This window comes from Micrasema longulum, unplaced genomic scaffold, assembly GCF_059751315.1.
Source record: "Micrasema longulum isolate JH-2025_06_02 unplaced genomic scaffold, ASM5975131v1 h1tg001139l, whole genome shotgun sequence".
In the NCBI taxonomy this organism is placed as follows: Eukaryota; Metazoa; Arthropoda; class Insecta; order Trichoptera; family Brachycentridae; genus Micrasema; species Micrasema longulum.
The window spans coordinates 16,776-44,054 of record NW_028278327.1 but is presented as its reverse complement, the minus strand read 5'-3'; the positions used below and the strand labels follow the sequence as shown (position 1 = coordinate 44,054).

Here is a 27,279-nt window from a genome sequence, read left to right as displayed (position 1 = left end):
AAATAATATGTGTACCAATTATATAAAGTACTACGTTTTTTACATATATTTTCAAAAAAATCTCTCGCTACACTTATATGTGCAGTTATTTAATTGAGGCGTTTGAAAATTAAATATATTTTTTAGTTAACTTTAATTGATTGTCTTTAAATTATTTTACTGTTGCTTTTCATATGTTCTTTAAAATTAAATTCGTGAAACTACATATTACATATTTTTTCTTATTAAAAATGTTTTTTTTTGCATTTGAGCAAGTTTTTCTTTTTTTTTAGGTTCTTACATTTAAATTACTTTAAGTAAGTTTTTTCATTTTTAATACAATTTCCACTTAATGTAAATACTGACTAGACACTTTAAACATTAAAAAAAAGTTGATTTAATTTTAATTTTAAACTACTTTCAGTTATCAACAATATTTTGAGTTTGTCCAAATTTTTGTAAACAAAAACTGGATTTAACTCTTTGGGTAGCAGTTAATATTAACATATTACAACAGAGATAAAGAACATTTTAGAAAAGCTAATATAGAAGTTTAGTTGATAAATTCACCTGGTCCATGAAGAAGTATAGAAATTTGAAATATAAAAATATAAAAAATTCAGGCGTAGCCTAGTAGGTGAATTGGTTTAGCCGGAGGAATCTCACCCGCGTAAATAAAGGTTTCAGCTCTTCAACAAACATCAACAGATGAAAGAATTGAAGGAATATAGATGTTCAAATATGGGTAGAATGGTGAATGTTACATAGTGTGTTAAGTGGCCAATTAAACCAGCCAATGACAGTTAATAAGCCCCGTAGATGCCTAGACTCGAAAAAATAAAAATTATCATCATTCCCTTTCTGCACCTAATGGTGCATAGGGCACTACATTGGTACATCAATCGCCGCGTATCTTGATCATTTTCGTTACTAAAAGGTAAGATGATCAGTCTAACGCTTCAGGTACCAGTCCAGGGGCTATGATATATTCTAGTGTAAAATCACCCTTGTAAATAAATATTTCATATCAACCATGTCGGGGATCGAACCCGAGACCTCTAGCATGGTAGACAAACGCGCTGATGATTACACCACGAGGTCAATACTATAAATTAAATAAAAATAGTCAATTGATAACCTTGGCATATAATATAATATTGGCCACATGTCCTCCCACGATACCTACAGTCTACAATAGCTACCCTTCGGATATAACTTTCTTTAATTAATTTATTATTTTCTTTTTTGCATGAACACTTATAACACAAATTATCTACTCTTCTTAATGTTTATTTTTTGTATATTTATTGATATAATTTTAAGTTGCTAGAATTCCACTCGTCCATGCGCTTAGTAGCTGCAAGACGTGCAGGGATACTTATTTATTGGACAGCGCCCTTGAGGTGACTTTCATGAAAATGGCGCTTTATAAATGATCCTACTATATGTGGAAACTTTACTGGTCCATTAGAGTTAAGTCTAATTTTGTAAACTATAAAACTCTGGTATTGTACTGTGTGTTTCCTGAATAAAAGAAAAAAAAAAGTTTTTACATGGGTATAAAATAATTTATTAAAAAAAAATTAAAACCTATCAATAACAACTACACATTTAATATAAAAGATCACAGACTTTTTTAATATGAGTATTACAAAGTCTCTAAATTATATCATTTGATTAAAAACTTATGTTTAGGAAATCGCAGAATTACGAAATCTTGTTTTCTGAACATTTCGTCCAATGTTCGGAAATGAATTCTGTTATTATATTAATCATAAAATAATTTTGTTTGAACCGGATTTCAGCGGTCCCGTAATAGTATTGTGGACTCACGGATCAAAGGTCCGAGGTTCAAATCCTACTCTACCACAACTCGATTACCATTTTTTTCCAGCACAAGGTATTTACGACATTTATGAATGAACTCAGATAGGAATATCTGGACGGGATTTTTTTTATTAAAACAAAGAAAAACATATTGCTCGATTTAAAAGCGCTTGTATTAATAAACGCACATTTTTTAATTGCGAATCTTTCCAAAATTATTTTTTTATCAATAAATCAAAGCCGATTGTAATAAATACAGAATTTTTATCACAGGAAATAATTCAGGACTAAAAGGGTTGATAAAATAAATGGCGGTCGTTTTTTTAGTGCGTTTTTTTAGTACCCTGGTGGCTCTCACAGATTATTTTTTGCAGAATTTATTGAAAAGTGACACAAAATGAAATACGCCATGTGTAAAAATCCATGTGTATGTTTTACTTCATTATATTTTTGCAAAAACTTTTGCCGTCAATTTTCAATGCTGGCTACGGTTTTAATGTAATTTTTAATAAGTCACTTCTACATGTTATAAATTATATATTAAATAAACATGATATTAGTTTTATTCAACCAGTGAAAACACTCTCTTCGTATACTTAAAAACCGGGTTCCTCTTGATTTCGTTCAAACCAAATCAACTTTTTTTGTAACCTGTTTCTTTTTTAAAATATCTGTTTCGCAAACCACAATTAAAATTTAATATAAATTTTCTGCTTCCATTGCCCCCTTCACTGTGAGTTTTGGGAAATTGTGTGAAGGGTCTCACCTGTGTCGGATATTGTTATTCTTCCCCTTGAAATGACCGTATTGTAATTACACGAATATTAGCAAAAACTTCTTTAGTTAAATTCAGTTAAAAAATCTATTACCACTATAGAATTTTATTTCAATTTAATTACATCAATTTAGATATTATTTAATCGTTTGTACCAACGTTACATTTAGTTTCAAAGCTATTTATTATTCTTCGTCAATTTTTTTTTTTTAATGAGTCACTTTTCCACGTTCGCCACCCTATTGAAGGTGTCAGTATCTGGCGCTTATTTGGATAAATACTAATAAATTATATCTATGTTTCTACGTCGTTATAGTCATCTGTCAGTTCCACGTCACAGTCAGAGCAGCGCATCTCCTCGTAAAATAGGGACCTAGTTTGGATAATGTCCGCATACATTTTTCCAGAATCGCGAATCGTCCTTGTTCTATTTGGACTGGAAAAATCTACTTCATACAGTCCGTACTTTTTCCTGGAAACCAAAAAACATTTCAGAATCGCAATAGCAAAATAGTATACATATATTATGTGAAAATCTGGCATGAAAAAAATAGGGTGTACTGATTTTTATTATTATTTTTTTTATTTATTTAGTAGCCACTCGGATAAAATTCTGCTAAAAGAAATCAAGTGAAGATGATGTCGGCCACATGTTCGTTTGCCCCTCATGAATAAATAAATAATACAATAAAATATATTTTTTTTTAATATCAGATTTACAATTTTATGAATCTGGATTCAAAAGTACATGGGTAATTTAATTTCAACTCGGTAGACATTACTCTCTTTGAATTTTCAGTAACACAGATGGCCCAAAAATATTAACAATAAAATTAATTACATTTTAAGATTGTCCAAAAGTTTGTAGACAAAAGACTGGATTTATGGACCGGGCTTATGACCTATCGTCGGCTGGTTTAAACAGCCACTTTACACACAGTGTAACATTAACAAACTTTTGTCTACAAACATTTGAACAATCTCAAAATATTGAAATAAAACCAACTGGTCTAAGAAGAAGTTCGAAAATTGTTTTCAGGCGTTGCCTAGTATGTGAAATAATTCAATCAAATTAATCTCTCCGCAACAATACGGGTTCAAGGGCTCTTAAACTTCACTAAAATCAACAGATTGAAGAATTGGAGAAATATCGATGTTTAAACATAGGCAAAATGGTGAACACAATGTGTAAAGTGGCCAATTAAACCAGCCAACGACAGATCATAAGCCCTGTAAATGCCTAGACTTCCATATTTCCTGCTCTAAAATGTTCTATGTCCCTATTGTAATTTGTTAACATAATTAATGTTAAAAAATGTAAATAAAATCGCCTTTGTCGGAAATAAAATATTAAAGGAATAAACAAGTAACATCATAACAACAACAAAAAATACGAAACTTCCTTTTTTTCAAAAAGTGATTTTAGAAATTACGAAAAAAAAAATCGAAATTATATTTGCTTTATTTTTATTTAAATTATATAGTGCCGTGTGCAATTTCACAATAGGATGAAATGAGCTTAAGGCAAAATTTTATAGCTGCTAATCTCAGGTAAAAATTCTACTAATAGAAATCGGGTGGAGATTAGTCAGCTTCGTGATGTACTCGTTAGTACGTTTGCCTGCTACTAAATAAATAATTATGCAATTTAAAAAAATATGTTTATACTTTATATGAACTTTTTGTTCATAATGCCAATTGTGTTTAAGCTTATTGCCAAATGGCAAATTCGTCATTTAAGTTACAAAACGTATTGAATAGAAAATAATATAAGAAGCTTAAGATATAAAAAAATAGAAATAACTGAATTTGTGTATAAATAATCTGATATCCATACTATTACTAAACGAAAAAAAGTAATAAAAAGGAACGAAGGATATATTAAGGAAGGAAAAGGAGATGTTTCTTCAGACGTGATTTCAACTTAGATACTGTAGAAACATCTTTGATAGTGGGTGGGAGATCATTCCATAGTCGAGCTGCATGGACACTTCATGAGTTAGAGAAGAAAGAGTAATTGTGTATGGGTATTAAGAGGCTGCTTTGAGAATTAGAACGAAAAGGGAAACCATGAACTAAGAAGCGTTGACATTTTTACGGAGGTATAATAAAAGTGAAAGGGAGTGATAGTCTCCGCTGTCTAATTTGGAGCCATTTCAGTTGCCTAGGTCAGTGGTTGGCAAACCGCGGCTCGCGAGCCGCATTTAGCTCTTGAGCCACTTGAGTACGGCTCACACAACCTTTTAGAATTATTGTCACTGAAAAGTCAAAAAAGTGGCGAGGATATTGCAAATGCTTTCATTAAACGGACAGAGAAACATCATCTTACACTCAATAAAATTGTTTCGATTTCAACAGATGGGACAATAAGTGTGACCGGAAAAATAAAAGGTTTTGTTTATATCATCACAAGATACTTGTTTATCGTTGCATCATTCTCCAAGAAGAGCTTTGTGCGAAGACATCTCCAGAAGAAATTAAATATTTTGGAATTGGATATCAAAATTGACAACACAATTGGTCAACTTTAGTTAAAATAGAAAGAGAATACACAAATCTTCTACCACATAATAAGGCCCGTTGGCTTTGAAGAAACCTTTTTATGCGAAAATAAATTTGGCTCGCAAAAACAAATCTTCATTCTTTTACCGCAGATATTTGGTTTTTTTGATTAATGAGTTTGCCGACCACTGGCCTAGGTTAATCAGAAATATGGTCATATTTCCTAAGGCTAAAAATATACCTAATTCATGTATTCTAAAGTCATTCAAGTTTATCGAGTTGCTCACAGCTCGCAGTAATGGAAAAATCAGCTTTATCTAGAATGGGTATTAGTAATGCTTGTACCAGTGAGCATTTGTTATTGGGTATAATGGTTAAATCAATTAAAAGTTAATCTAGTCTGGCCAATTTTAATTTCCCCTAGCCCTTTGGATTTGTTGATCTATTTAAAATTATAACAATGTTTGATTATGTCCAAATGCTTGCAGACTGGCTGGATTTTTGCCCTAGGGAGTTATTCATATTTAAATTTATTTAAATTTATTTCCCTTCTCAAAAATGCTTTCCCTCTCTGTTGAAATAAATTTAAACATTTAAAATTAGTCCTACATAAATAAACGTAGTTTTTATCTATTGTACGTAATTTTTCTTACGTGTAACCGGTTGTCCACGTGAAACCATCCATCAAAGTCCACGTGGAGAAAGCCTTCACATTACAACCATCTTCTATGGCGTCCACTATGGCATTCAGGAACAGGTTCATATGGGACATCCTGTCCTTGTCCCTGAGGCCACCTGCAGTAGGGAATCCAGGTCCCATGACAATCACCTCAGGATCTCTGTACTCTTTGCGTATCCAGTTCAGGACCTTCCGAAATCCCGACGATATCGTCTAGAAAAGGAAAAAATAACTCGTTATCAGTCATAATAATGAGGAAGACTGGTTATTTTTTTTACCAAGACAATATTAGAATTGCTCCTTCAAATTTGTATCGAAGTTGTCACACTAAAAATAACTACTTATGAATATAAAAAAAGGCACAGCATTACTTTTATTGAAAGAAAAAGACAAAAATGATTAATTAGTTCTACGTTTCAGGTGCCAGTCCAAAAACAATGAAATATTGTAGTTTAAACAACCTTTAAAATCAATGTTTTATGTCCTCCCTGCCAGGCATCGAACCCAGGACCTCAAGATTAGTAGGCAAACGCGCTGACCCTACACAAAAAGGCAGCCTTATCTCCAATCAATTTCCTTAATCAAAATTTTTACCTGAGATCTCAAAAATACTCGTCCAGGTTTCTGGTTTTATTTCACACACAGAACTGTATTTTTGATCCTTCTTCATCTGTGTCCAGGGCCTCAATTACGAACGCTATCTTCATCTGTATATATCGAGACGGTATACTTAACTTCTTTACTATCTGTATCTTCCTCAGTATGTTCTACCTACTTGTCATATCGACATCATATGATCTGAACAAACCAATGAATGACCGCAACAATTTAGTCGGCGTTTCTTAAGTCATTAACATTAAAAAAAGTTCGCATTTATATTTTAAATAAGCTTCTGTGATAAAAAGTGCTCACTTCAAAGCGATTATAAACTCCAATAAGTCACAATTCGAGTAAGAAATGCTCGCTTGAACATGATTTTCATATAACTTTTGACAATTACATTTACAGTATGCTTAACGATCGTATGTCTTTATCTACCGGGCGATTACAAAGCCGGTTCTTTTAACATTTCGATACGTACATACCGTAAGATAGTAAAAAAGACAAAAAAAATAAAATAACTAATTGTTTTTTCATAGCGGCAACATTCTTACGCCTAGATACTCTTATATGTTAATAGGGCAGAATTTAGCGACATATTTTTTTACATCTAGCCACTCGTTTCCTAAACTAACAGTTTTGTCAGAATTTAATATGACTTCAAAATGTACTTACCTCTCTTTCATATTTTTAATAGGCTTTAAAAAAAGGTGCCAACCTCAAAACGATAAAAAATTTAAGTAAATCGTAATTAAAGGAAAAATTGATCGGTGGAACAAATTTTTTGTCACTTTTAATGCGTAGATAAACGTATCGAGGGGTGCTAGACTCGTCTATACAAACCAATGTACTTACATCAAAACTTGATAGTGGGGGGATCGGTAGTGTATTTTTGTCGTCGGTCGGGAAAATTTTATCTTCAACAATGACGGCATACTGAAGCTATGACATTTAAGTGCGTAGACATGTGTACCGTGACATACGCTTCCCCTTGTTTCATATCGATGTACCTACCCAAAACTAGAAGGGGAGGGGGGTCGGTAGTGCATCTTGCAATCGCTGGACAGAATTTATCTTCAACTATACCAGCAAGGTGAAGGTATGACGTCTTTATCTTCTCATCGTAATCGAGGCCCAGGTGGATGAATAATATTTCTATTCTCACTTATCAAAAAAAAATCCATCTCTGTTGTAAAACAATATAATGAAAATTGTTCCACTTACCCGTAGCCACTTTGTCGAGGGCCACTTCTTTCTATTATACAAGTACTCCATCACTCCTCTGTCGTCGGAGAACGAGGGTGTCTCCGGGACTACAAAGGCCGATAGGGGGGCGCGCACCAGGCGGCTGGCTGAATGCGCGAGTCCCAGGAAGTCGGCGCTGCCCGCCAGCTCGCGCGCCTCTCGGGGGGCGAAGACCGGCAGCCGGCTCCTGGAGAACTTCTGCCGCGAGCTGCGGGACGCGATCCTCTTTCGCATCACGGCAGGGTAGTCGCCCTGGGTGGAGAGAATGGGGTGTGTCATCCACCCGAACTAGATACATAAAAAAATATATATACGTAAATCAATATGTAGAAAGACAGCGTAAATAAAATGACTTTCTCGCAGTTAAGCAACAATTAAAACATATTTTTTTATTAAAAAAATAATTGTGGTGTTAAATCAAATGAAAAATAAAATAAAATTTAATTAACAATGCCATACATAAGAAGCCAAAGATAAAAAAAAACATAAGCTTACTAATGAGGAGAAAAACAGGGTCTCAAAATTCGCTGTACAATGCTCGTACAAGGGTTGAAACTGTACAATGAGTTACTTGAAGAAATAAAAAGAAATGGAAGCCTTGAAATATTTTAAATATATTTTTTGTTTTGTTTTTAATAATGTTCTTGATAATTTTCGATATAAAATGTACTATTATAAAAAGTTTTTTATATAAATTCTTAAGATGTTATTACCTAATTTAATGAAGCACAAATAAAAATAATGTGTAACAAATAACAACAGAGATGGAGAACATTTTAGAGAAGGTAATATGGAAGTCTAGTCATTTACAAGGCTTATGACCTGTCATTGGCTGGTTTAAGTGGCCACTTTACACACTGTGTAACATTCACCAGTCTACCTATGTTTGAGCATCCATATTTCTTCAATTCCTTGATCAGATGAATCTCTTCGTATCAATAAAAGTTTCAGCCTATTTTCATTTGTGAAATTACGATGACGACATTTGAGAGTGAAATATGTTTTTCGAAGCTAAAGCGAATTAAGACCTTTTTAAGAAACTTTATGCGCCAAGGTAAAGTGCACTCACTATGATAATTATTTTGAAAATTTGTGTATCATATTGGAAAAATTTATTTTGACATAGATATATTCATATGTATTTTTACAAAAAAAAAATGTGTGAAAATTATTATGAATACACATGTACCAATTTAGTAAAAAAATTACCCCCCCTCCCCCCGTTCAGCAGCTACTGATTGAAAGAGTAACATAATTTATTAGTTTGCGGTATACTTACCAGTATACATTGACTTTTAATTTAACTTTCAATTTTAACTTTTAATTTCAACTTTTAATTTACACTTTTAACTTTAATTTTATTTCAAATTTTTATTTTTTATGTTGACTTTTACTTTTGATTTTCATTTTTTATTTCAACTCTTAATTTATACTTATTCATATGTACATCTACTACCTGCATATAATTGATTATTGTTGGTTGTAAATTTTTACAAAGAAATATAAATGTCCATGGAAGCAGAGAGAGAGGGAGGAAAGTAGAGTTGGAGCTATACAATGTCTTCTCCCTTTTATCTACTTTTAATTTAATATTCATGTTTTTACTTTTTTAGCATTCAATTATTTTTCCCCTTTCCTCCTGCATTCATAATAAATTAGTGTGAAATCTGTAGTTGGTCTTACTTTTTTAATTGTTCTTTTGTACCTTGTATTTATATAAAGACTGTTTGATTTCCTTAATAAATAAATAAATACACGTACTGCCTACTTTACTCAAAACATTTTATCAAAATCGTGACAAATTACCACTGCTGGTTCCCAAAAAATCTAACTAATACTACTTTCTATACAACTGTGACTAATATGCAACCACTAAAGGCTTAAAACTAACAAAAACTAATAAAAACATTTCGTAAAATGCCACTTTGTCACTACGAGATAAGAAAACACAAAGTATGCACTTTATAAGATGACCAAAGGCCAACGACCGCCGAAACATCGAAGAATTGAAACCACATAATTAAGTATTACGTTTCAAAGCATGTAACCAAATAGAACATGCAAATTACCAAACTATTAAATATCTCTCATTTTTAAAACTTACATTAAATGCAAACGACTGTTCAGCAGCTGAAACATCTTCATAGGATTGAGAAACAGGTTCAGACCAGTAAGCGTGAAGGATTATTCCAATCATACCTGAAAAAATTCACAATTATTTTTGGCCAACAGAATAAATATAATGACGAAGTTCGGTGGATTATAAAATTATTTTATTCGTTATTAGACTATTAAACTAAGCCTTTTTTTATGTATCGTATTATCAGCGCTATGATTTTATAAAGTTTTGTTTCGAGTTGACTTCCGCTTCTTCTCGGTTGGTTCTTCCGATTGGCCCGTTAGTTAATTCTCTTATCGTTGGTTGATTTGTTAAACTAATGACATCGTTCAAAGTAGTTTGTTTTTTTTTTGTTCATTTTCAAGAAATATTAATAATAAATAATTTAATGCTCCAATTTTTACCACGCGTAAGAAAGCATTTTTTGTATCCAATTTCCCGTAGGGCTATAGAATAAAAACTAAGCCTTAACGATATTTTCAGTAACTTCATCATATTTTGTACACTGTGTTACATTTACAAACCTGCTTTTATTGATTACCCTTTAAAGATTTTCAGGCTTCTTTCTCTAATATTTGAAAAATTCATATTCAGGTTCCTACTGTAAAATATTGAAGATTTTAAAAGGGACAAATATTTCCATAGTTTTAACACGAGAAATAAAGATATATTTTTTTTAATTTTAGTTTATTATTATAATAGTTTTTTAATTTTTTATCCACAGTTTTTTTTAAATCCCACAAAGGCATGGCCTGTTCGTGGGTATACAAGAAATGTTTATGAATGTTTTGCTCCCATAATAAATAGACCGGTTTAATATCTTGGTGTAATATAAGAAAGTGAAAAAAAAAACAAATATAAGATAAGAAGGTACTTTTCTATTTTATAGTAATTGAAAAAGGAAATAAACTTATTATTAAAGGGCAACAAAATATATCATAGAAAAAGAGTTAGTATCTTTAGTTTGAATCCAGGATAGTGCGTGTTTTTTGAAAGAAGGAAATTTTTGAATGTTTGGGATTAATATTGAACCAATATTGAATCTACTGCTCCACAAGAGTATAGCTTATGTTATGTTTTTGTTATTTTCATTATGCGTTTTGTAATATAAATAATATAGATGAACATATATACCTAATTTTTAAAACAGTCTGAATATTTTGTTGATTATCTCTGTTTATTAAGTTAGTCTTCTTTGTTTATTCTCAAAGGTAAAAACATTTCAAAAAAGTATATTGTTAAGTGTCTTCGGCACGGGTAACCCCAGTGAGGTCACATTATTTTTTTATTGTTCATAGTTTGTAAAAGTAAAATATGAATAATTAAATTTAAATAAATGAAATATTATCAGTAAAAAAATAATAAAAAAATTTTGGGCCTATAGAATATGCATGTCTCTGTGCTAGCCTCGTTTTACAATGTGTTATTTCTAGCACACGATTCCTTCTTAGACTTAATCTATTTAAATTACTTGTAAATACATTTTGATTCTTAAATATCTATTCTAAATATTGAAAACAATATATTTGTCTTATTTTAAAGGTTTAGCTTCTTGGAACAATTGGAAAGGGGAAAAATGCGATTTTTGTGAAGCATCATTTTTAAGATAAGTTTTTCAACAGTTTTTAACTGTTAGATATGGTTGTTAAAAGCTCCCCCCATCCAATTATTCCATAGGAAAGCGATGGCTGTATAATGTGCTAGTTGTGCCCGCTACTAGACTGCAAAAAAAGAATAATTCTTTTGCCTTAAACTACAAACGATTCTACAACAAGGTTCCTCTTCAAATTCAGGCTTTGCAAACAAAAAAAATGAAAGATTTTGTCAAGCACAGGTTGTTACGAAAGAGCATTTACAAAGTCGAAGAATATTTACAGGACAAGACAGCTTGGCATTAAATTCGTGTTTATTGAATTTAGTTCGTTGGTTTGAATTTATACGTTTGTTAAGTTAATTTCATCATCATCATTCCCTTTCCGCACCTAATGGTGCATAGGGCACTGCATTGTTACACCAATCGCAGCGTTTCTTTATCATTTTTGTTACAAGAAGGTCAGGTGATCAGTCTTACGCTTCAGTTACCAGTCCAGGAACTATGAAATATTCTAGTATGAAAACACCCTTTTTAAATATTTATTTTATATCAACCATGTCGGAAATCGAACCCGAGACCGCTTGCATGGCAGGCTAACGCGCTGACCATTACACCACGAGTTAATTTACTAGTTGTTAAATCGTATTATCTAGTTGTAATTTACTGACGTATAAATTTATTTGATGAATCGTGCGTAAAAAATATACCACACTAAACTAAAATTGTCGGCCTCGTGGTGTAATGGTCAGCGCATTTGCCTACCATGCAAGAGGTCTCAGGTTCGATTCCCGACATAGTTAATATTAAATATTTATTCAAAAGGGTGTTTATACACTAGAATAAAGTAAGTAAGACTGATCATCTTACATACATGTAATAAAGAGGATCAAGAAACGCTGCTATTCGTGTACCAATGCAGAGCCCTATGCACCATTAGGTGCGGAAATAGAATGATGATGAGAAAACTAAACTAAACCTACCGTAGTTTTGCATTCACTAGTCAGTGACAGATTACAGTTGATCTACAATTATCCAAATTCGGACTATCTAAATCGCTGATTATCCCAATTGCTTGCAGAATTTCAGAAAAAAAAAATTAAGAGAGAAACGTACTGGCATTCGCAAAATAACGATTTGGCCGAAAACGGATGATGACAGTCAAAAAGCTTATTTTGACCGAGATATGAATATGGCTAAACTAGCAGTTCACAATGGAGTTCTAGTGCCAACTCTTATGTATGGAAGCGATTTACGGAATTGGAAAAATGATGATGAAAGTAGGTTCAATGCTGTCGAAATGCGATCCTTCAGGTGAATTTGTGGTAAAACGATGTATGATAGGTGCACACATATCGAGATCCGTGAGCTGTGTAAGGCTGAGACATGCATTATTGACAGAATCAAGAAAGGGGTGCTGCGTTGGTTTGGACATGTACAGCGAATGGACAACGAAAGAACGGCTAAAAGTATCTGCGATGCAAATGTTTATGGATGCAGAAAACGAAGAAGGCCGAGAAAGACATGGCACGATCAATTCCATCAAATACTTGAAGATGGACATGTCAAAAGTAGGAATAATCGGCGTGCGTGCATGAGAAGATGTATGAATGTAGAGGAAGCGAGGTCTGTATGCAAAGACCGAGTGATATGGCGTTCTATCCTCTCTGCCTACCCCTATGGAGAAACGGCGTGATGGATGGTTTGTTTGTATTCAGCAAGCGATGACTTTCATTTGCCGTACTGTACGTATATACTGTACCAATCTACAGCGCTTGCAACTACGCTTAACGCGTAAAAGTATTGCCTTTTCATTAAATTAATTGTAAGCTTATTTTTTATTTTCAATCATTCATCTTCATTTTCAACATACATATAGTAATTAATCATTGGGTTGTGGTCCTGTGGCTAGTATTTCGGACTCACGGACCAAAGGTCCGTGGTTCGAATCCCACTCTACCCCAACTTGGTTCCATTTTCTAATAGTGAGTTATTTACAACTCTTTGAAAATGGCCCACAAAATTAAATATTTGGGTAAATCATAAGAAAAAAAATATTTCCTTTTTTAAAAAAAAAAAACATACCCTTTTTTAGGAAAATATCTAATTACCCGAATTTTCGATAATCCGATAGGGGTCCGGTCCCAATTGATTCGAATAATTGAAGTTTTCTATATTAGCTCTGTAAATGTATTTTGGCTTTGATATACGGCCCTGAATAGATCTTCAATATATGGCCGTGACTGGATGCATAATATATCAGTAATTTAATTATAGTATATCATTATTAATAAATAATCAGATCAAGCCATTTGGCCAAATATTGGCCTCGATGATGACAACCAGGAAATGTTTTAAGTATAGATGTTTCGAGTAACGCGAATTTTAGCCACATATCTTTAAACAAACTTATAATTAGAAATCAAACACTGATTTGAGTCTACTGAACACTTTATTTTATTTTTACAAATATAAACATATAAAAATAAAAACTTCGTGACAATTGTTTCGCCTTATTAGGGCATTTTCAAACGAATGTGAAGATTATTTGGATTGAATGTCCTTATATAGTTATATAATTCAAGGTACTTAAGTAGAAAATAAAAATAATCTTATGAACTATAGCATGTACATTAATCATAATTGAGGGAAAAACCGATGGTTAAGGGTGAGGCTAAGTGTTTAATAGGTAATGGGGAATTTAGGTATTTATATTTGAATTTCGGGGAAAATATAACAAAGTAAGTATTTATTGACATTACTGTTTGATTTCTAATTATAAGTTTAAATATGGAGTTCTACAAAATAAACACCAAATCAATCAATATCTTTAAACAGTTGGCATATTATTTGACGCATGTTTAGTTTGTGTGGAATTTATAATTTTGAAATACACACACATGCAAAAAACTTTAGAAGGGCTCTTATCATTCACAACCTAAACAAATTGCGTAATATTTACAAACATGTTACGAGACCTCTGGGTACAGATGCGAAGGCTAGTAATGATTCTCATTATTGAGTTATATCATACCTTTATTTAAAGTTAGAATAAGGTTAGGTTAGCTTTATAACGTTTATATGATTTCCGTGCTTTGAATATTCCATTAAACTCTCAAACTAAAGAATAATCCATTTATAGCAAACTACATAAAAACAGAAACTATAGAATAAACGGCTAAAATATTTACGATGCGAATGTTGATGGATGCATAAAACGAAGAAGACCGAGAAATACATGGCAAATGAAACAAACACTTGAAGGCGGACATGTCAAAAGTCTAAATTGGCGCGCGTGCTTAAGGTGTATGAATGTATAATAAATGAAACGATGTATGTATTCTAAGACGGACTCGTGTGGCATTCTACCTTCTCTGCCTTCTCAAAATAACAGGATGGTTTGTTTTTTTATATGTTATTAATTTTCAGGTTAATGTGAAAACATCATTCTCGTTTATATCAACAAAACGTTTTTGTTAATTATTAAGTATTTCATTCGCAGTTTTGCTTCAAAAAAATATTGACTGTATAGTTTTAATGTACATTGATTGAAAATTCTTCTAATTAATTAAAAAAGTATGTAATAATAAGTAAATAAATAAAAATGGCGCAGTTGGTTAGACGGCTGACTGTGAAACTGGCGTAGCGGGTTTGAGTAAAAAAAATCTCAATGGGCCTGGGTGTTGTGGTGTATTTTTCACTACCTCCTTCCATATCTCCCCTTTCCCACCTGCTGACAAGCCTCTAAAATAAAGACTTAGCGGGTTATTCTTTCCAAAAAAAAAACTCATAAAAGTAAATAAATTTTTAACCCTACCTTTTTGCTTCTTCCGAAACTCCCTATCATACATCCGATACACTTTAGAATGGGCCAAGAGTACGGTATGGCCACACATGTAGTCCGCTATTCCCGAGGTGTTGAGCATCGGAGCCAGCAGTCCATTGCCGTATCCTTCAACGCACATAATGTTTGGTTCATTGAAAGTGGCCCACAGCTTCACACGATCGCCGAACATCTCAAATACCCTTCGAGCATAGTGCTCAAAGAAATCAGCGAGGAGAACGTTGGGCCAACCCCCCAAAGCCTAAAAGGTAATGAAATCAGCACGGTGAAAAATATTGATTCCTTTCCCATCAAAGGGAAGCAGAGTTACTAACCCTTGGTGTATAAATTGTCAAACGTAGTACCTACCTAGACTGCGTAGACTAACATCCATGTGCGAGAAAAGAATCCTGCAGTTCTTTGGACATTTTTCCAGAGGGAACTCTGATAGTTTGGAGAAAACTATTCTCCTGGGAAGTGTCGAAGGGACAAGGTCGCGTGGACGTCAACCGACAAGATGGAACGGCATAGTCACTGAATTATCAGAATCATCACTGACGAATGCCTATAGAAGAGCACAAGACCGTTCCAGGTGGAGGGAGACTGTCCACAGACGAGTCATGCCTGGAGTCAGGCGTAATCGCCATCCTCAGACATGAGGCACGGATTAAAGAGAGAGTACCTACATACATACTAACAATCCTTTCACTGTTACTTGATTAAATTGATGCAGTTAATACCATGCATGATTCATATTTTGGTGACTTATATAAAGGGTGTCGGAGTTAAAAAAAATAAAATAATAGTTCTATTTGGTGTTATTAAATTTATAAAATTACTATAGTGGGCATGGGCTATTGTGTTAGAAGTAAATACAGTTTTTGGTACCATTCATGTTTCTAATTTAGTCATGAAGATGAACAACAATATCCGACAAAGACCCTCCATTTAATTTGTCAAACATACAATAAATGAAACAGTGAAAGTAGTAGAGCTAAATTCAATTAAAATCTTGGTATATGAATTTGAAAATTTTAAAAGAGTAACTCATTTATTGTCAAAAAATCATTGTTTTTGATTGGAAAACCCACGGTCTTTAAAACTGTTTTCTGGTATCTGGAGAATGTCTTCTGCACGACGAAAATTCTATCCAGTTAGCGCAGGGGTTTTTTTGATTTCAATCAATATATTGTCCTACCTGCAATGGTTGCGGAAGATCCCAGTGATGAAGAACAATCATTGGAACAATATTCTTCTCCAGCATGGAGTTGATAAGGTTGTTGTAATAGTCCAGACCATCTTTGGAGTACTCCGCAGTGAACCCCGAGGGGAAGAGCCTAGACCAGGATAGAGAGAAGCGATAAAAGTCCACCCCCAGTTCATGCAACATCTCAACATCTCTCTCATGGTGATGGTACGAGTCGCTGGATACGTCTCCACTACTGCCATCCTTGATCAACCATGGCTGAGTGTGGACAAGATTATCCCAGATATTTTCTCCCTTATCTGTAATAAAAAAGGTAAGTTGTTTTTCATATTGTAAATTAGGGTGGGCCGATAATTTAATTTTCCGAATTTCGAAATGAAAAGGTTTAAAAAGTTGTTCAAAAAGTTGTCTAAAAAATTGTCTAAAAAGTTGTCTTTTGGATTACTCGAAATGTAAAAAATATTTTAAAAATTTTGATGCTACTTTTAGCCCTCAACCAGGGGTGCTATTCTGAACCACTCTCGTTGCACGAGAATACAATTTTTCTTGTGTATTTTGTATGTAAATAAACGCAATAATAAAGCCACGAGAGCGTTTGGAATACCAGCCCAGAGCTTGAAGTTTTCGAAAAAGTCATTCTTTGCTCTAAACCGGCTGTCATTTCGTATTTAAGAAAGAAATTCGGTCAAATTAGATTTTATAATGTGCATTAAACTTTATTAAATAAGCATCTAAGGGTGTGTGTTGCACTTTGTTTTGTAATAATGGGTAGCATTGTTTTAATGAGCCATTTTTTTCGTCAATATTAGCCAGGCGCTCAACGTTATCAGTTCGGCGGCGTGTAAACTTTTCGCGTTTTGGTAGTTTTAGAACGTGTTCGAATTTGTAATGTGATTAAGTTATATCTTTACTATAAAAAAAAATATTTTATAATATAGATAATTAACAAAATATTCAGACAGTTATAAACTTTAAACCTCGGTTGAGGGTCAAAAGTAGTATGGAATATTTTATTAAATAATTTTTACGTTCAATGTGATCCAAAATGCAACTTTTTAGACCCTCTTGACTTTGATGTCTAAAAAAATAAAAAAATTCGTACATCATTGGCCCACTCTACTGTACATTAAGCTTATTTTTTCAAGCAATATCTTCCAACCAACCAAACAGGAGTTACTCCAGGGTATGTTTGGCTACAACAGTTTAGAGACTAGATGGATTGTGTATTTGACTACACATTTTTATCAATTGTTGCGTGGTATAGTTGGTAATACTGAGATTAAAATGAGCATTGGTTTATACGTTTCTGATAATTTTCTAAAACAGCGTCAGCGTATATTGTTTCGTATTTGAATATTCAGGACCAGCCTGCCGACGGTTATGCCAATTGGAAGGTCTACCGCTATGCTGACCAACATCGCTCTGGACGTTGATCTGTTCCATGTATCCGAAAGGGTTTTCCGGAGCAGCGTTCTCCTACTACTTTGTAAAAAACCTCTCTTTTGTATTTTTTATAATATGTACGTCTTGAATTTAAGTTTGTATTGTAAATTTTAGTTTTTAAACAAATGAATTGAATTTAAAAACAGACTGACGTAAGTTGTTCAAGATTTGTACTTATCCCGGCTAACAAAGGTACTACATACCCCCTCCCAAGCTAAGCAATTACATTTTATTTTATTCATTTATTTAACACTTTATTTACATATACAATTTATATACACATAAGGGCGGGCATATTGCCTTAAAACAATTTCAACCTACCTACACAAACCGTTCATTTTGAGAAAATTACAAGGGCATGGACATATTCTAGATAATTTCGCAGAATCTTATAATTCTATACAAAAAATTAAAACAAAAATTAACTATAAAAAAAAATTACACTATACGATGAAGAGAGGGGTGGAGAGGTGATAGGAAGGAAAGAAGAAGGAGAAAGGAACAACTCAAACATTCAGATAGTAACATTTTAATCTTGATTTAAATGTAAACAAAGAAGGACGTCTCTAACATTAGTTAGTAGATTATTCCACAATTGAGCAGCTACTACTGGAAAAGAGGAGGCAAGAAAGTTAGAGCGGTGAAGGGGTATTAAAAGTGTTCTCTCGTTACTAGAGCGAAGAGGTAGTCCATGTTGTAATAGCGGTTGGAAGAGCTCTCTCAGATTAACAGGCGAAGTGGAATTATTCAAAATATTGTGAAGAAGTGATAAAATGTAAATGTTACTATGTTTGATACTGAGCCAGTGTAGTTGCGTGTGGTGTTCGGGGATGTGGCCGAATTTGCGAAGATTAAAGATGTACAATTTACAAACATTCTGCAATCGTTCCAACTTATCAAACAGTTCAGAATTAGCATTTGGGTAACAGACATCTGCATAATCAAGGAGTGGGAGAAACGCCCAAAGAAGGCAGAAAAACTGGGAACTTTCAAGGATTTTTGGGTGGTCTTACTTCCCATAATAAACAATTTATCGAAAGATCAAGACTGTAGAGACACGTAAATATTAAATGTCTGCAGTGCGAAAAAAAATCACAGCTCTAGTGTCATAATCCAAGGTAAAAATACGGGAATACTTTTGTATGAAGAATAATTGCATTGGCTACGCTCCCAATACTTCACGATGTATGTTAATTGTCAACTTTGTTCCCAACTGCTTAATTTTTTAAAAACTTTATTTATTTATTTTATTTATTTAATGCACAAAATACACAATTTTATCATAGAGCACAATTATATTTGTATGTCCCGACTTGTTAGAAAATTCCGTGGTGAGTCGGGACTCTTCCATATATAAATCAAAAACATTTATTATCATATTAAACAATATACAAAATAATCAAAATAATATACAAATAATAATAGAAAAAATTAAACAATAAAAATTTAAATAATAAAAATTTATACATGTCGAAAAATGGATTGCAGAAAAGTTATATGATGATATATGGCAATATGTTATTGGCGTAAGTATAGCCTGTGAGCTCGCCAATACATGACAGATGACATTAACATAACCATAGAAAAACATAGCAGTTGAGCTCTCAGAAGTAAAGCAACGTGAATGCAGCAATGCTTGAACTACATGTCAATAATATTCTAATAATAAATAATATTATTTGGCCATTTAAAGCACACCTTGGTTTAATTACTAATAATATTTTATCGGTTAGGTAGGTGTATTTAAAAAAAATGTTGCGTACCTGAAAAAAGCACAAACAATTATGTTTTTGTAAATGATGTCAGTAGCGACACTCAGAGAGTGGCTTTGTGACGTTTTGCCATTTTTTATAAGAAATTCATGGCGTAGCCGAAATACTGTTATAAAAACGAGGATGTTTTTGTTGATTGACGTTAGCAGGCGCTACCCAGGGGCGACTTTGTGGCGTGAGAAATTATTTAAAAAAAGAGATTTATGGCGTAGCCGAAATATTGTAATTAAAACGAGGATGTTTTTGTTGATTGACGTTAGCAGGCGCTACCCAGGGGCGACTTCATGACGTGATGAAATTATTAATTTAAATATTTTTTTTCATTTTACATAGCGTAGCCGAGATAAAAAATTGCGTGGTGTTTCGAAATTTAACCGTGTAGGTAGCCGCCTGGTTACAATATTATTTTTGTATTTGTATAACTCCTGTTTTATAATGTTTATGTATTTATCGCTATAATAATTAAACTAAAGATAGTTTTTACTTTTAATCGCTATCCGTTTTTTTAATTATGTTTGTAACACTCAGTAATATTTATTTTTCAAGTATTCAATGTTATTTTTGCATTTTAATATAATATTGTTAATATAAAGCGTATTTTTATTTATTCGAATTTACTAGACTGTTTTTATTACAAAAAAAAAATGCATATTTCTCTATGTATTTTTCTGTTATAAACAATCTATTAAAATAATACACATCAAATTTCCATTGTCTGTTGATTTTATTTGCAATCTTCTTTTTTTTTTCGATGGTTAAAACTCTAGGAAATTCAAAGACAATAAAATTTTTACTGTCATATATTGGCGAGCTCACACGCTATACATAGCCCATGTTATTAATAATTTATAGTAATTTTATAATTCAATTCGGCAATTAATTGATAGTAAAAGTAAATACAAAATAATACAATAAAGAAATAATAGTAGCACAACTACATATATGGTAGAATATGTAATTTAATAAACATAATAATAAAGTTAAAATACATATTTACAAATAATTATGCATCACTGTTAAGTTTATTCAATGATAAAATACATACGTATATGGATAATAATGAAGACAGCATCAATATTGTATATTTATTACCGAAGCAATCTTATACAGCGGTTATACAAGGTAAATATAGACGTTGTTTTGGAGAACTTAATATGCTCATCCAAGACGTTAAACACTCTTGGAGCTATATATGAATATTTTATGAAGATTAAATAGAGAACCTACTCGTCTACTTTTACTCGTGATTTAGACATTTGATTACCCCAAAGTTCGTCATTTTACATTTGACAATATAGATGATTGTTAATGGTTCGTTATTGTCTTTGTTTATCAAATTATCAGTAACCTAAATATTTAGCATATTTAAATCGAATTATTTCTGAAACAATGCTTATTTATTTCAAACATGTGGAGTTGAATGAACTAACTATTCAACTCTTGATTGGTAATTAGTTGACTTGTAATGTGGTGTTTTTGCGATAAAGTTTATTATCATTTCGAAAACGACACATTCACATTATTAATAAGATGTTACACAAAACGTCCTTGTAACTCATTACGATATCAATTTATAGTTCTTTATACAGACATATTATGTACAATATTCTGTACCCAATGCATACTTATTTTAAATGTAATATCATTTCGTAAAACCAACTTTGCATTATATCTGAACAAAATCGAATTTTCACTTACAAACTAAAATGTTTTTGAACACAATACACAATATGATCGAGATGTTCTGTGCATGATAATTGAATCATTTGATTTGATAGAAAAAGTGATCGGACGGTACAAAATGTGTAGGTAAGGTCAGGTGCGTGGTGACTTGTGACATCGCCGTCGACTTTTGTGCCTTTTAAAGGACAATAAATGTCACAAAAACTGTTGATTAATGTAAAATTATCCACGCATCATTAGGCAATCTATTTCGTGGACAATTTCAATTTAAAATTTGTAATAGAATCGGAAATAACGAAAGCAAACAATGGGAAATTAAGAGTAATTTAATTTATGTACATGGGCTCTTCTGTTCAAATTGAAATTTATCGCCGCATAGAGGGAAGACAAGGAATTATGGAAGTCCAGGCATTTACAGGGTTTATAACTTGTCATTGGCTGGTTTAAGTGGCCACTTTACACTGTCAAACATTCCATATTTTGCCTATTTGAGCACATCCGTATTTCTTCAATTCTTCCATCTGTTGATTTTAGTGGAGTTACAGAGCTGAAACCTTTATTGTTGTGAATATATTCATCGGATCGAATTATTTCACATATTAGGCAGGCGCGTGCGGTGAATATTATCAGTAATATTATCAAAAAATAATCATCTACTTTCTTTTCGTAGGCATAATAGCAGATACACACGTAAATATCTAATTGAAATCAGTATGGCATAAAATCACGCTTATAAAAATAATGCTTAATAAGTTTTCTGTAAGTACCAAAAACTCAAGATGTTCTTGAATTTTGACCGAATTTCAATAATACTAACGTCATAAGAAGGTGGACGTTTCTACTTAAAACAAAAAACGGAGATAATAAATATTTTGTAACTCGGAGATTGAAAAATTCGCTGTGTGAAAAATAATACAAAAATCAAATATATTATTATGTGACAGTATGTATTATGTTTTTTATACCGGAATACATATATTTATTTAAATAATTTTTACGTTATATAATTAAAAATTTACATTTTCATCTTGTTTTTAGTAAAAAAAATTCAACAAAATATGTTGTACTTAAATTTCAATTTCAATTTATTTATTTTAAAAACGTTTATGTACATAACAAAAAAATTCAATGCATACATTAAACGAAAAAATGAACACTAAAATTTAAATATACAAAAATGGTAAAATAAAAAATACCCAGCAATTATAGAGTAAGAATGCAATCCTCTCTGAACTTTTTTTCACTAATATGAAAGATGTCAATATCCGAAGAGATATGGTTGAGTAAAGACATTGCTCTTCCTACTGGCATTACCATCGGCAGGTTGGTTCTGCAAGCAGGAAGATAAAACAGCTTAAGCTGTCTATGTCTAAGGTAGTCATTAGGAACATAAAGAAAAATACTCTCGTATGTTGATCGTAATACCACGGATCAATCGGAAAAAATACATAAGCAAGTATGCATTTCTTCTTTTTTCCAAACTATTGTAGCCAAGCATTACCAGTATGAAATCAGACGGGTACAACCACGGATAATATCCGCACTCCCTTAAGTAAAGATACCTCAGAAATTTCTTCTGAACCATCTCCAGCATAACAGAGTACTTCAATTCGTGGGGCGCCCAGATCAGAGATCCACACTCAAGTCTGCTTCGCACCAATGAGTTATAAAGAAGCCTTAGAACACGAGTATTCAAATATAAAAAGATTTTTCTAGCTAGTACCGATCTTTTTATTTAGTAATTTAGTAAACGTCTTTCTTTTTTAGTGTTAATATGCCAATTTATCCTACTCAACTAAATAAAATAGACGTTACTGGCCATTTACTGTTTTTCGAACTAGTAACGCCGATCTAATAATCAATTAACTTCGAAATTACCAGCAGATCTTAAATGTAATTGAAATCGAGCAGGTACATTCATTTCAAATGTTTTTAAAAACGGCATAGAAGAAAAAATAAGTATTGTTATCGTATTTAATAATTATCGTCCACGAACGACATTTAATCAATATTTAATGTCGACCTTCCCAGAAATCAAACCCGGGACCTCAAGCATAGTAGCGAGCGCGCCAACCAATACACTAAAGGCGGATTTATCTGCTCTCGATTTCCTTTTAGGGACTTTTATCTGAGTTTCCATAGATTCTAAAGCAGTTATCCAGGATTCTGGTTCTATTTCACACAGATAACTGTATTCTCTATCCGCCTGGACACCATTGAGATATAATATATAGAAATAACACTCCATACAAATCTGAGCTAAAAAGTCGCCCCCAAAGGAAAGGAATTACCAGCGGAGAGAGCAAGTATTGTCACGTCATATCATGCCGACTTTGACAAGAAAAACAAGTAGTACAGTAAAAAGCACAGTCCGTTTACATCGGCCTACTGTAAGTTCTATTTAGTATGTCGCTCCCTTCTGCATGCGCGTCACATTTGTTTATCGTTTCACTATACGCAAGACTAATAGAGACAGGAGATAGCTTACGACTGGTAAAATATTAATAAATCGTTTTTTTAACATTAAAATAGCTATTTTAAACAAGTATTGATTTAGATAAAAGAAATTGCTTACGGGGGAAAGGTTATACCATTGCCTTTTCTATCTTTTTTAGATCGATTTGTGCAGTATCTTAGCGTACATATAGGCATTTTAGTAATTGCGAGGAGAAAAGTAGCCGGGGAATGCTCGCAACAGACTAAAGTCCGTTTTATCAAACATAATATGCCAATTGGTCGCAGGTTGAGGAAACATATGTTATTTTGAACGCTAATGGTTACTCTAATTACATACCTCAATGCTGGACATGGACAATTTTTGGTTAAAATACTCTTTTTTTGATCAAAATATTGTTCAAAAATAAATTCGTTTTTTACCTGTGGCGTTCCAACCCCCTTCCACTTGATATGATGATGTTGAGACACCAAAGAAAAATTCTTTTGGAAAGTTCCTTACACGAGCTCCATCAACGTCACGTGTTCTTCCGCTTAAATAATAATTATAACGTTAATTAATTCAAATCAATTCAAACATCAACAAATAACAACAGAGATACAGAGCATTTTGGAGAAGGAAATATGGAAGTCTAGGCATTAACAGTATTATGACCTGTCATTGACTGGTTTAAGTAAACGCCGGTTATGTTCTGTGATCAATTATTATCTCTTATGAATGAATGAATATCTAGTTATATATAAGTATTTACACAAGCTAAAGTCCACGCAAATAGTTCACACATTGATAAAACTAAATTACAACAACTATATATATTTCTTCGGTCTAGTAACGAGAGAACCCTTTCAATACCCATGCACAGATCTATTTTTTCACAGTAACAGCTGCTCGATTGTAGAATGATCTACTTTTTAATGTCGGAGACGCCCCCATCTTTATTCACATTCAAATCACGATTTAAATGACACTTCCTGAAGATTTTGATCTTTCCCTTTTCCTCTTTCTTTCCTTCCCTGTTTACCGTATCCCCTTTTTCTATATTTAGTCAATTTCTAAAATATGTATAAATCAATGTTTTGTTTTATAATTAAAACATTATAATATACCTACAATATGTTCATATCTGAGTACCACTGATTTTCTCAAATTACACGGTTTGGGTAGGTAGGATGAAATTGTCTTAAGACAATATGCCGCATACACTCGTAAACTGTACATGTATAATATATAAAATGTTTAAATAAATAAAATAAGTAAACAGCGTTGAAGGAAACGTGTAACGCTGTAAAAGATAAAATGAAATAAAATTACAATAATTAGTCGATATAACAAAAAAAACGAAATGCATCGGGTTCGATTCTCACATAGGTTGACGAAAAATAATTCATTTGTTTATTCATTTTTTTCCACTATAAACAATGATGAATAATAAAAATAATGTAACCTCATTGGGGTTACCGTGCCGAGGACACTTAACAATATACTCTTTTTTTTCATGTGAGAATCTACAAAGAAAAATTAATATACAGAGATAATCAACAAAATGTTCAGACAGTTTTAAACACTACGTATTTATGTTTATATTTAATTTATGTATACTTTTATTATTTATATTATAAAACATACAGCAAAAGAACATAAACTATACATTTGTGGAGCAGTTGATTCAATATTGGTTTGGGCGAATGAGACAATCTATTTTACTTCTACCTAGCTCCACTATCCATTTTTATAGCCCTTTTGAACATTTTCTGCTATTTGAGTACCAAAGGAGTGCCCCGTGCACCGCTCGGTGCAGATAAAGGAACTTTTTTATTAAAGATACGATTGAAGATTTTAATATTTACAAAGACCCGCAGAACAAAGATCTACATTTCGCTGAAAACCGTACGTAAATCGGTTATGCTGTTTAGGAGTTCAGTGACATCACACGTACAGAAGCATTATATATATAAAGATGTAATATATTTTCTTTACAAACTTTGTATACTTTATGGAAATCTGTTTTTAGTTCTGAGTGTAAACACTTTATCTGTTTGTTGACTATAAATACATATGTAGAACTGTTGGTTCCCCAAATAAAATAAAATAAAATAAAGATGGAGTGGTGTGGTGCTCTATTCTCTCTGCCTACCCTTACAGAGAAACGACGTGATGGTTTGTTGTTGTTGTGTTGTTGTAGTCCAAATGTTTGTGGACAAGGACTGAGTTCTACCCCTTGGGTGATTTTCACCATATATTTTTTAAATGCTCAAAATTAAACCACTCTTGTGAGAAATGCGAGAGTGATAACTGTTAAAACTGGCGTGTTATTTATTGAACATGTTTTGTTTTCACTATCTCTTGTTATTATTATTTTTAAAAATGTAAATAAGTAGGTAACCTTAGTGCTGCGAATGTCAGAAGCAATCCAATGAACAACGTGTGGCCGGCAGCCATGATGGTCACAAACTGACCGATGCGCAATGGCGGGAAAATACCAGCGCATCGCATTGTTATACAAGGTAAGTAATTATTATTGGTTATGTTATGATAATTCCAACATCAGGGCCGATCCTCTCCGTAGAATTCGTAATATCATGAGCAAACTGGAGCTATTATCATTCGTCCGGTAAGCGTATTGCCAAACTGCATAGGTACAGTGCACGCGCGGTCCGTCCATAGATTGGATGAAAATTCTTTCCTAAAACAATGATTTCTAAACAATCCATACCTAATTTTTTTTACATGATAAAATCAACTGTCATTAAAATAATATTTTTAGTAACTACAACAATTATATCTTACAAGCAATATTTTGAGTTTGTCCATTAAGATTAACAAATTACAAATTACAACAGAGATGGAAAACATTTTAGTGAAAGAAATATGGAAGTCTAGGCATTTACAGGGCTAATGACCTGTCATTGGCTGATTTAAGTGGCCACTTGACATACTGTGTAACATTCACCATTATTTGTCTGTGTTTGAACATCCATATTTTTTCAAGTCTTCCATCTGAAGTGGCCACTAAAACCAGCCAACGATCTCCATATTTCCTTCTCTGAAATGTTCTCCGCCTCTGTTGTAATTTGTAAATATCAGAAGCTTTGTGGAAGCAGTTCTAACAACCAATCCATAAACAAATTATAACAGGGATGGAGATCATTTAAGAGAAGGAAATATAGAAGTCTAGGCATTTACAGTCAGGACCGGTCATTGACTGGTTTAAGTGGCCACTTGACACACTGTGTAACATTCACCATTTTTTGTTTGTGTTTGAACATCCATATTTCATCAATTATTCCATCTGTTGATTTTAGTGAAGATAAAAAGCTGAAACCTTTATTGTTGTGAAGAGATTTATATAATCGAATTATTTTACATACAAGGCGACGCCTAAAACCAATTTACAAATTTTTTAACTTTTTCTTAGACCCGTTTGTTTTTATTACAATATTTTGAGTTCATCTACAAACATTTAGAAAAACTCAAAATATTGAATTAAAGCCAATCCATGTTTATTGTTCATGTATTGTGAGTGTTTTAAAACAAATTAAGCACTTAAATTGGTTAACACGGTGGTATTATCTTTATATA

General features: G+C 32.6%; 1 protein-coding gene across 1 annotated transcript; it reads right to left on the bottom strand.

Annotated features, from left to right (window-relative positions):
- Positions 1–1,951: 1,951 nt before the first annotated feature.
- On the bottom strand, positions 1,952–26,170 carry LOC148276828 (myrosinase 1-like). The gene is made up of 8 exons (XM_088233684.1): positions 26,084–26,170; positions 24,123–24,232; positions 16,339–16,646; positions 15,135–15,402; positions 9,712–9,806; positions 7,587–7,895; positions 5,737–5,975; positions 1,952–3,053 (listed from the first exon to the last, which is right to left on the bottom strand). Exons 1-8 carry the CDS (start codon positions 26,137–26,139, stop codon positions 2,876–2,878), a joined length of 1,563 nt encoding a protein of 520 aa, XP_088089810.1. The 5' UTR covers positions 26,140–26,170; the 3' UTR covers positions 1,952–2,875.
- Between the last annotated feature and the right edge of the window lie 1,109 nt (positions 26,171–27,279).

Bases quoted from the DNA above. Each gene is read 5' to 3' on its own strand.
- LOC148276828 (XM_088233684.1), bottom strand. From the start codon at position 26,139: ATGGCTGCCGGCCACACGTTGTTCATTGGATTGCTTCTGACATTCGCA. The intron at 24,233-26,083 runs GTTACCTACTTA...TTATTATTTAAG, and splicing joins CTGACATTCGCAGCACTAAG to CGGAAGAACACGTGACGTTG. The intron at 16,647-24,122 runs GTAAAAAACGAA...TTTTTATTACAG, and splicing joins AGGGGGTTGGAACGCCACAG to ATAAGGGAGAAAATATCTGG.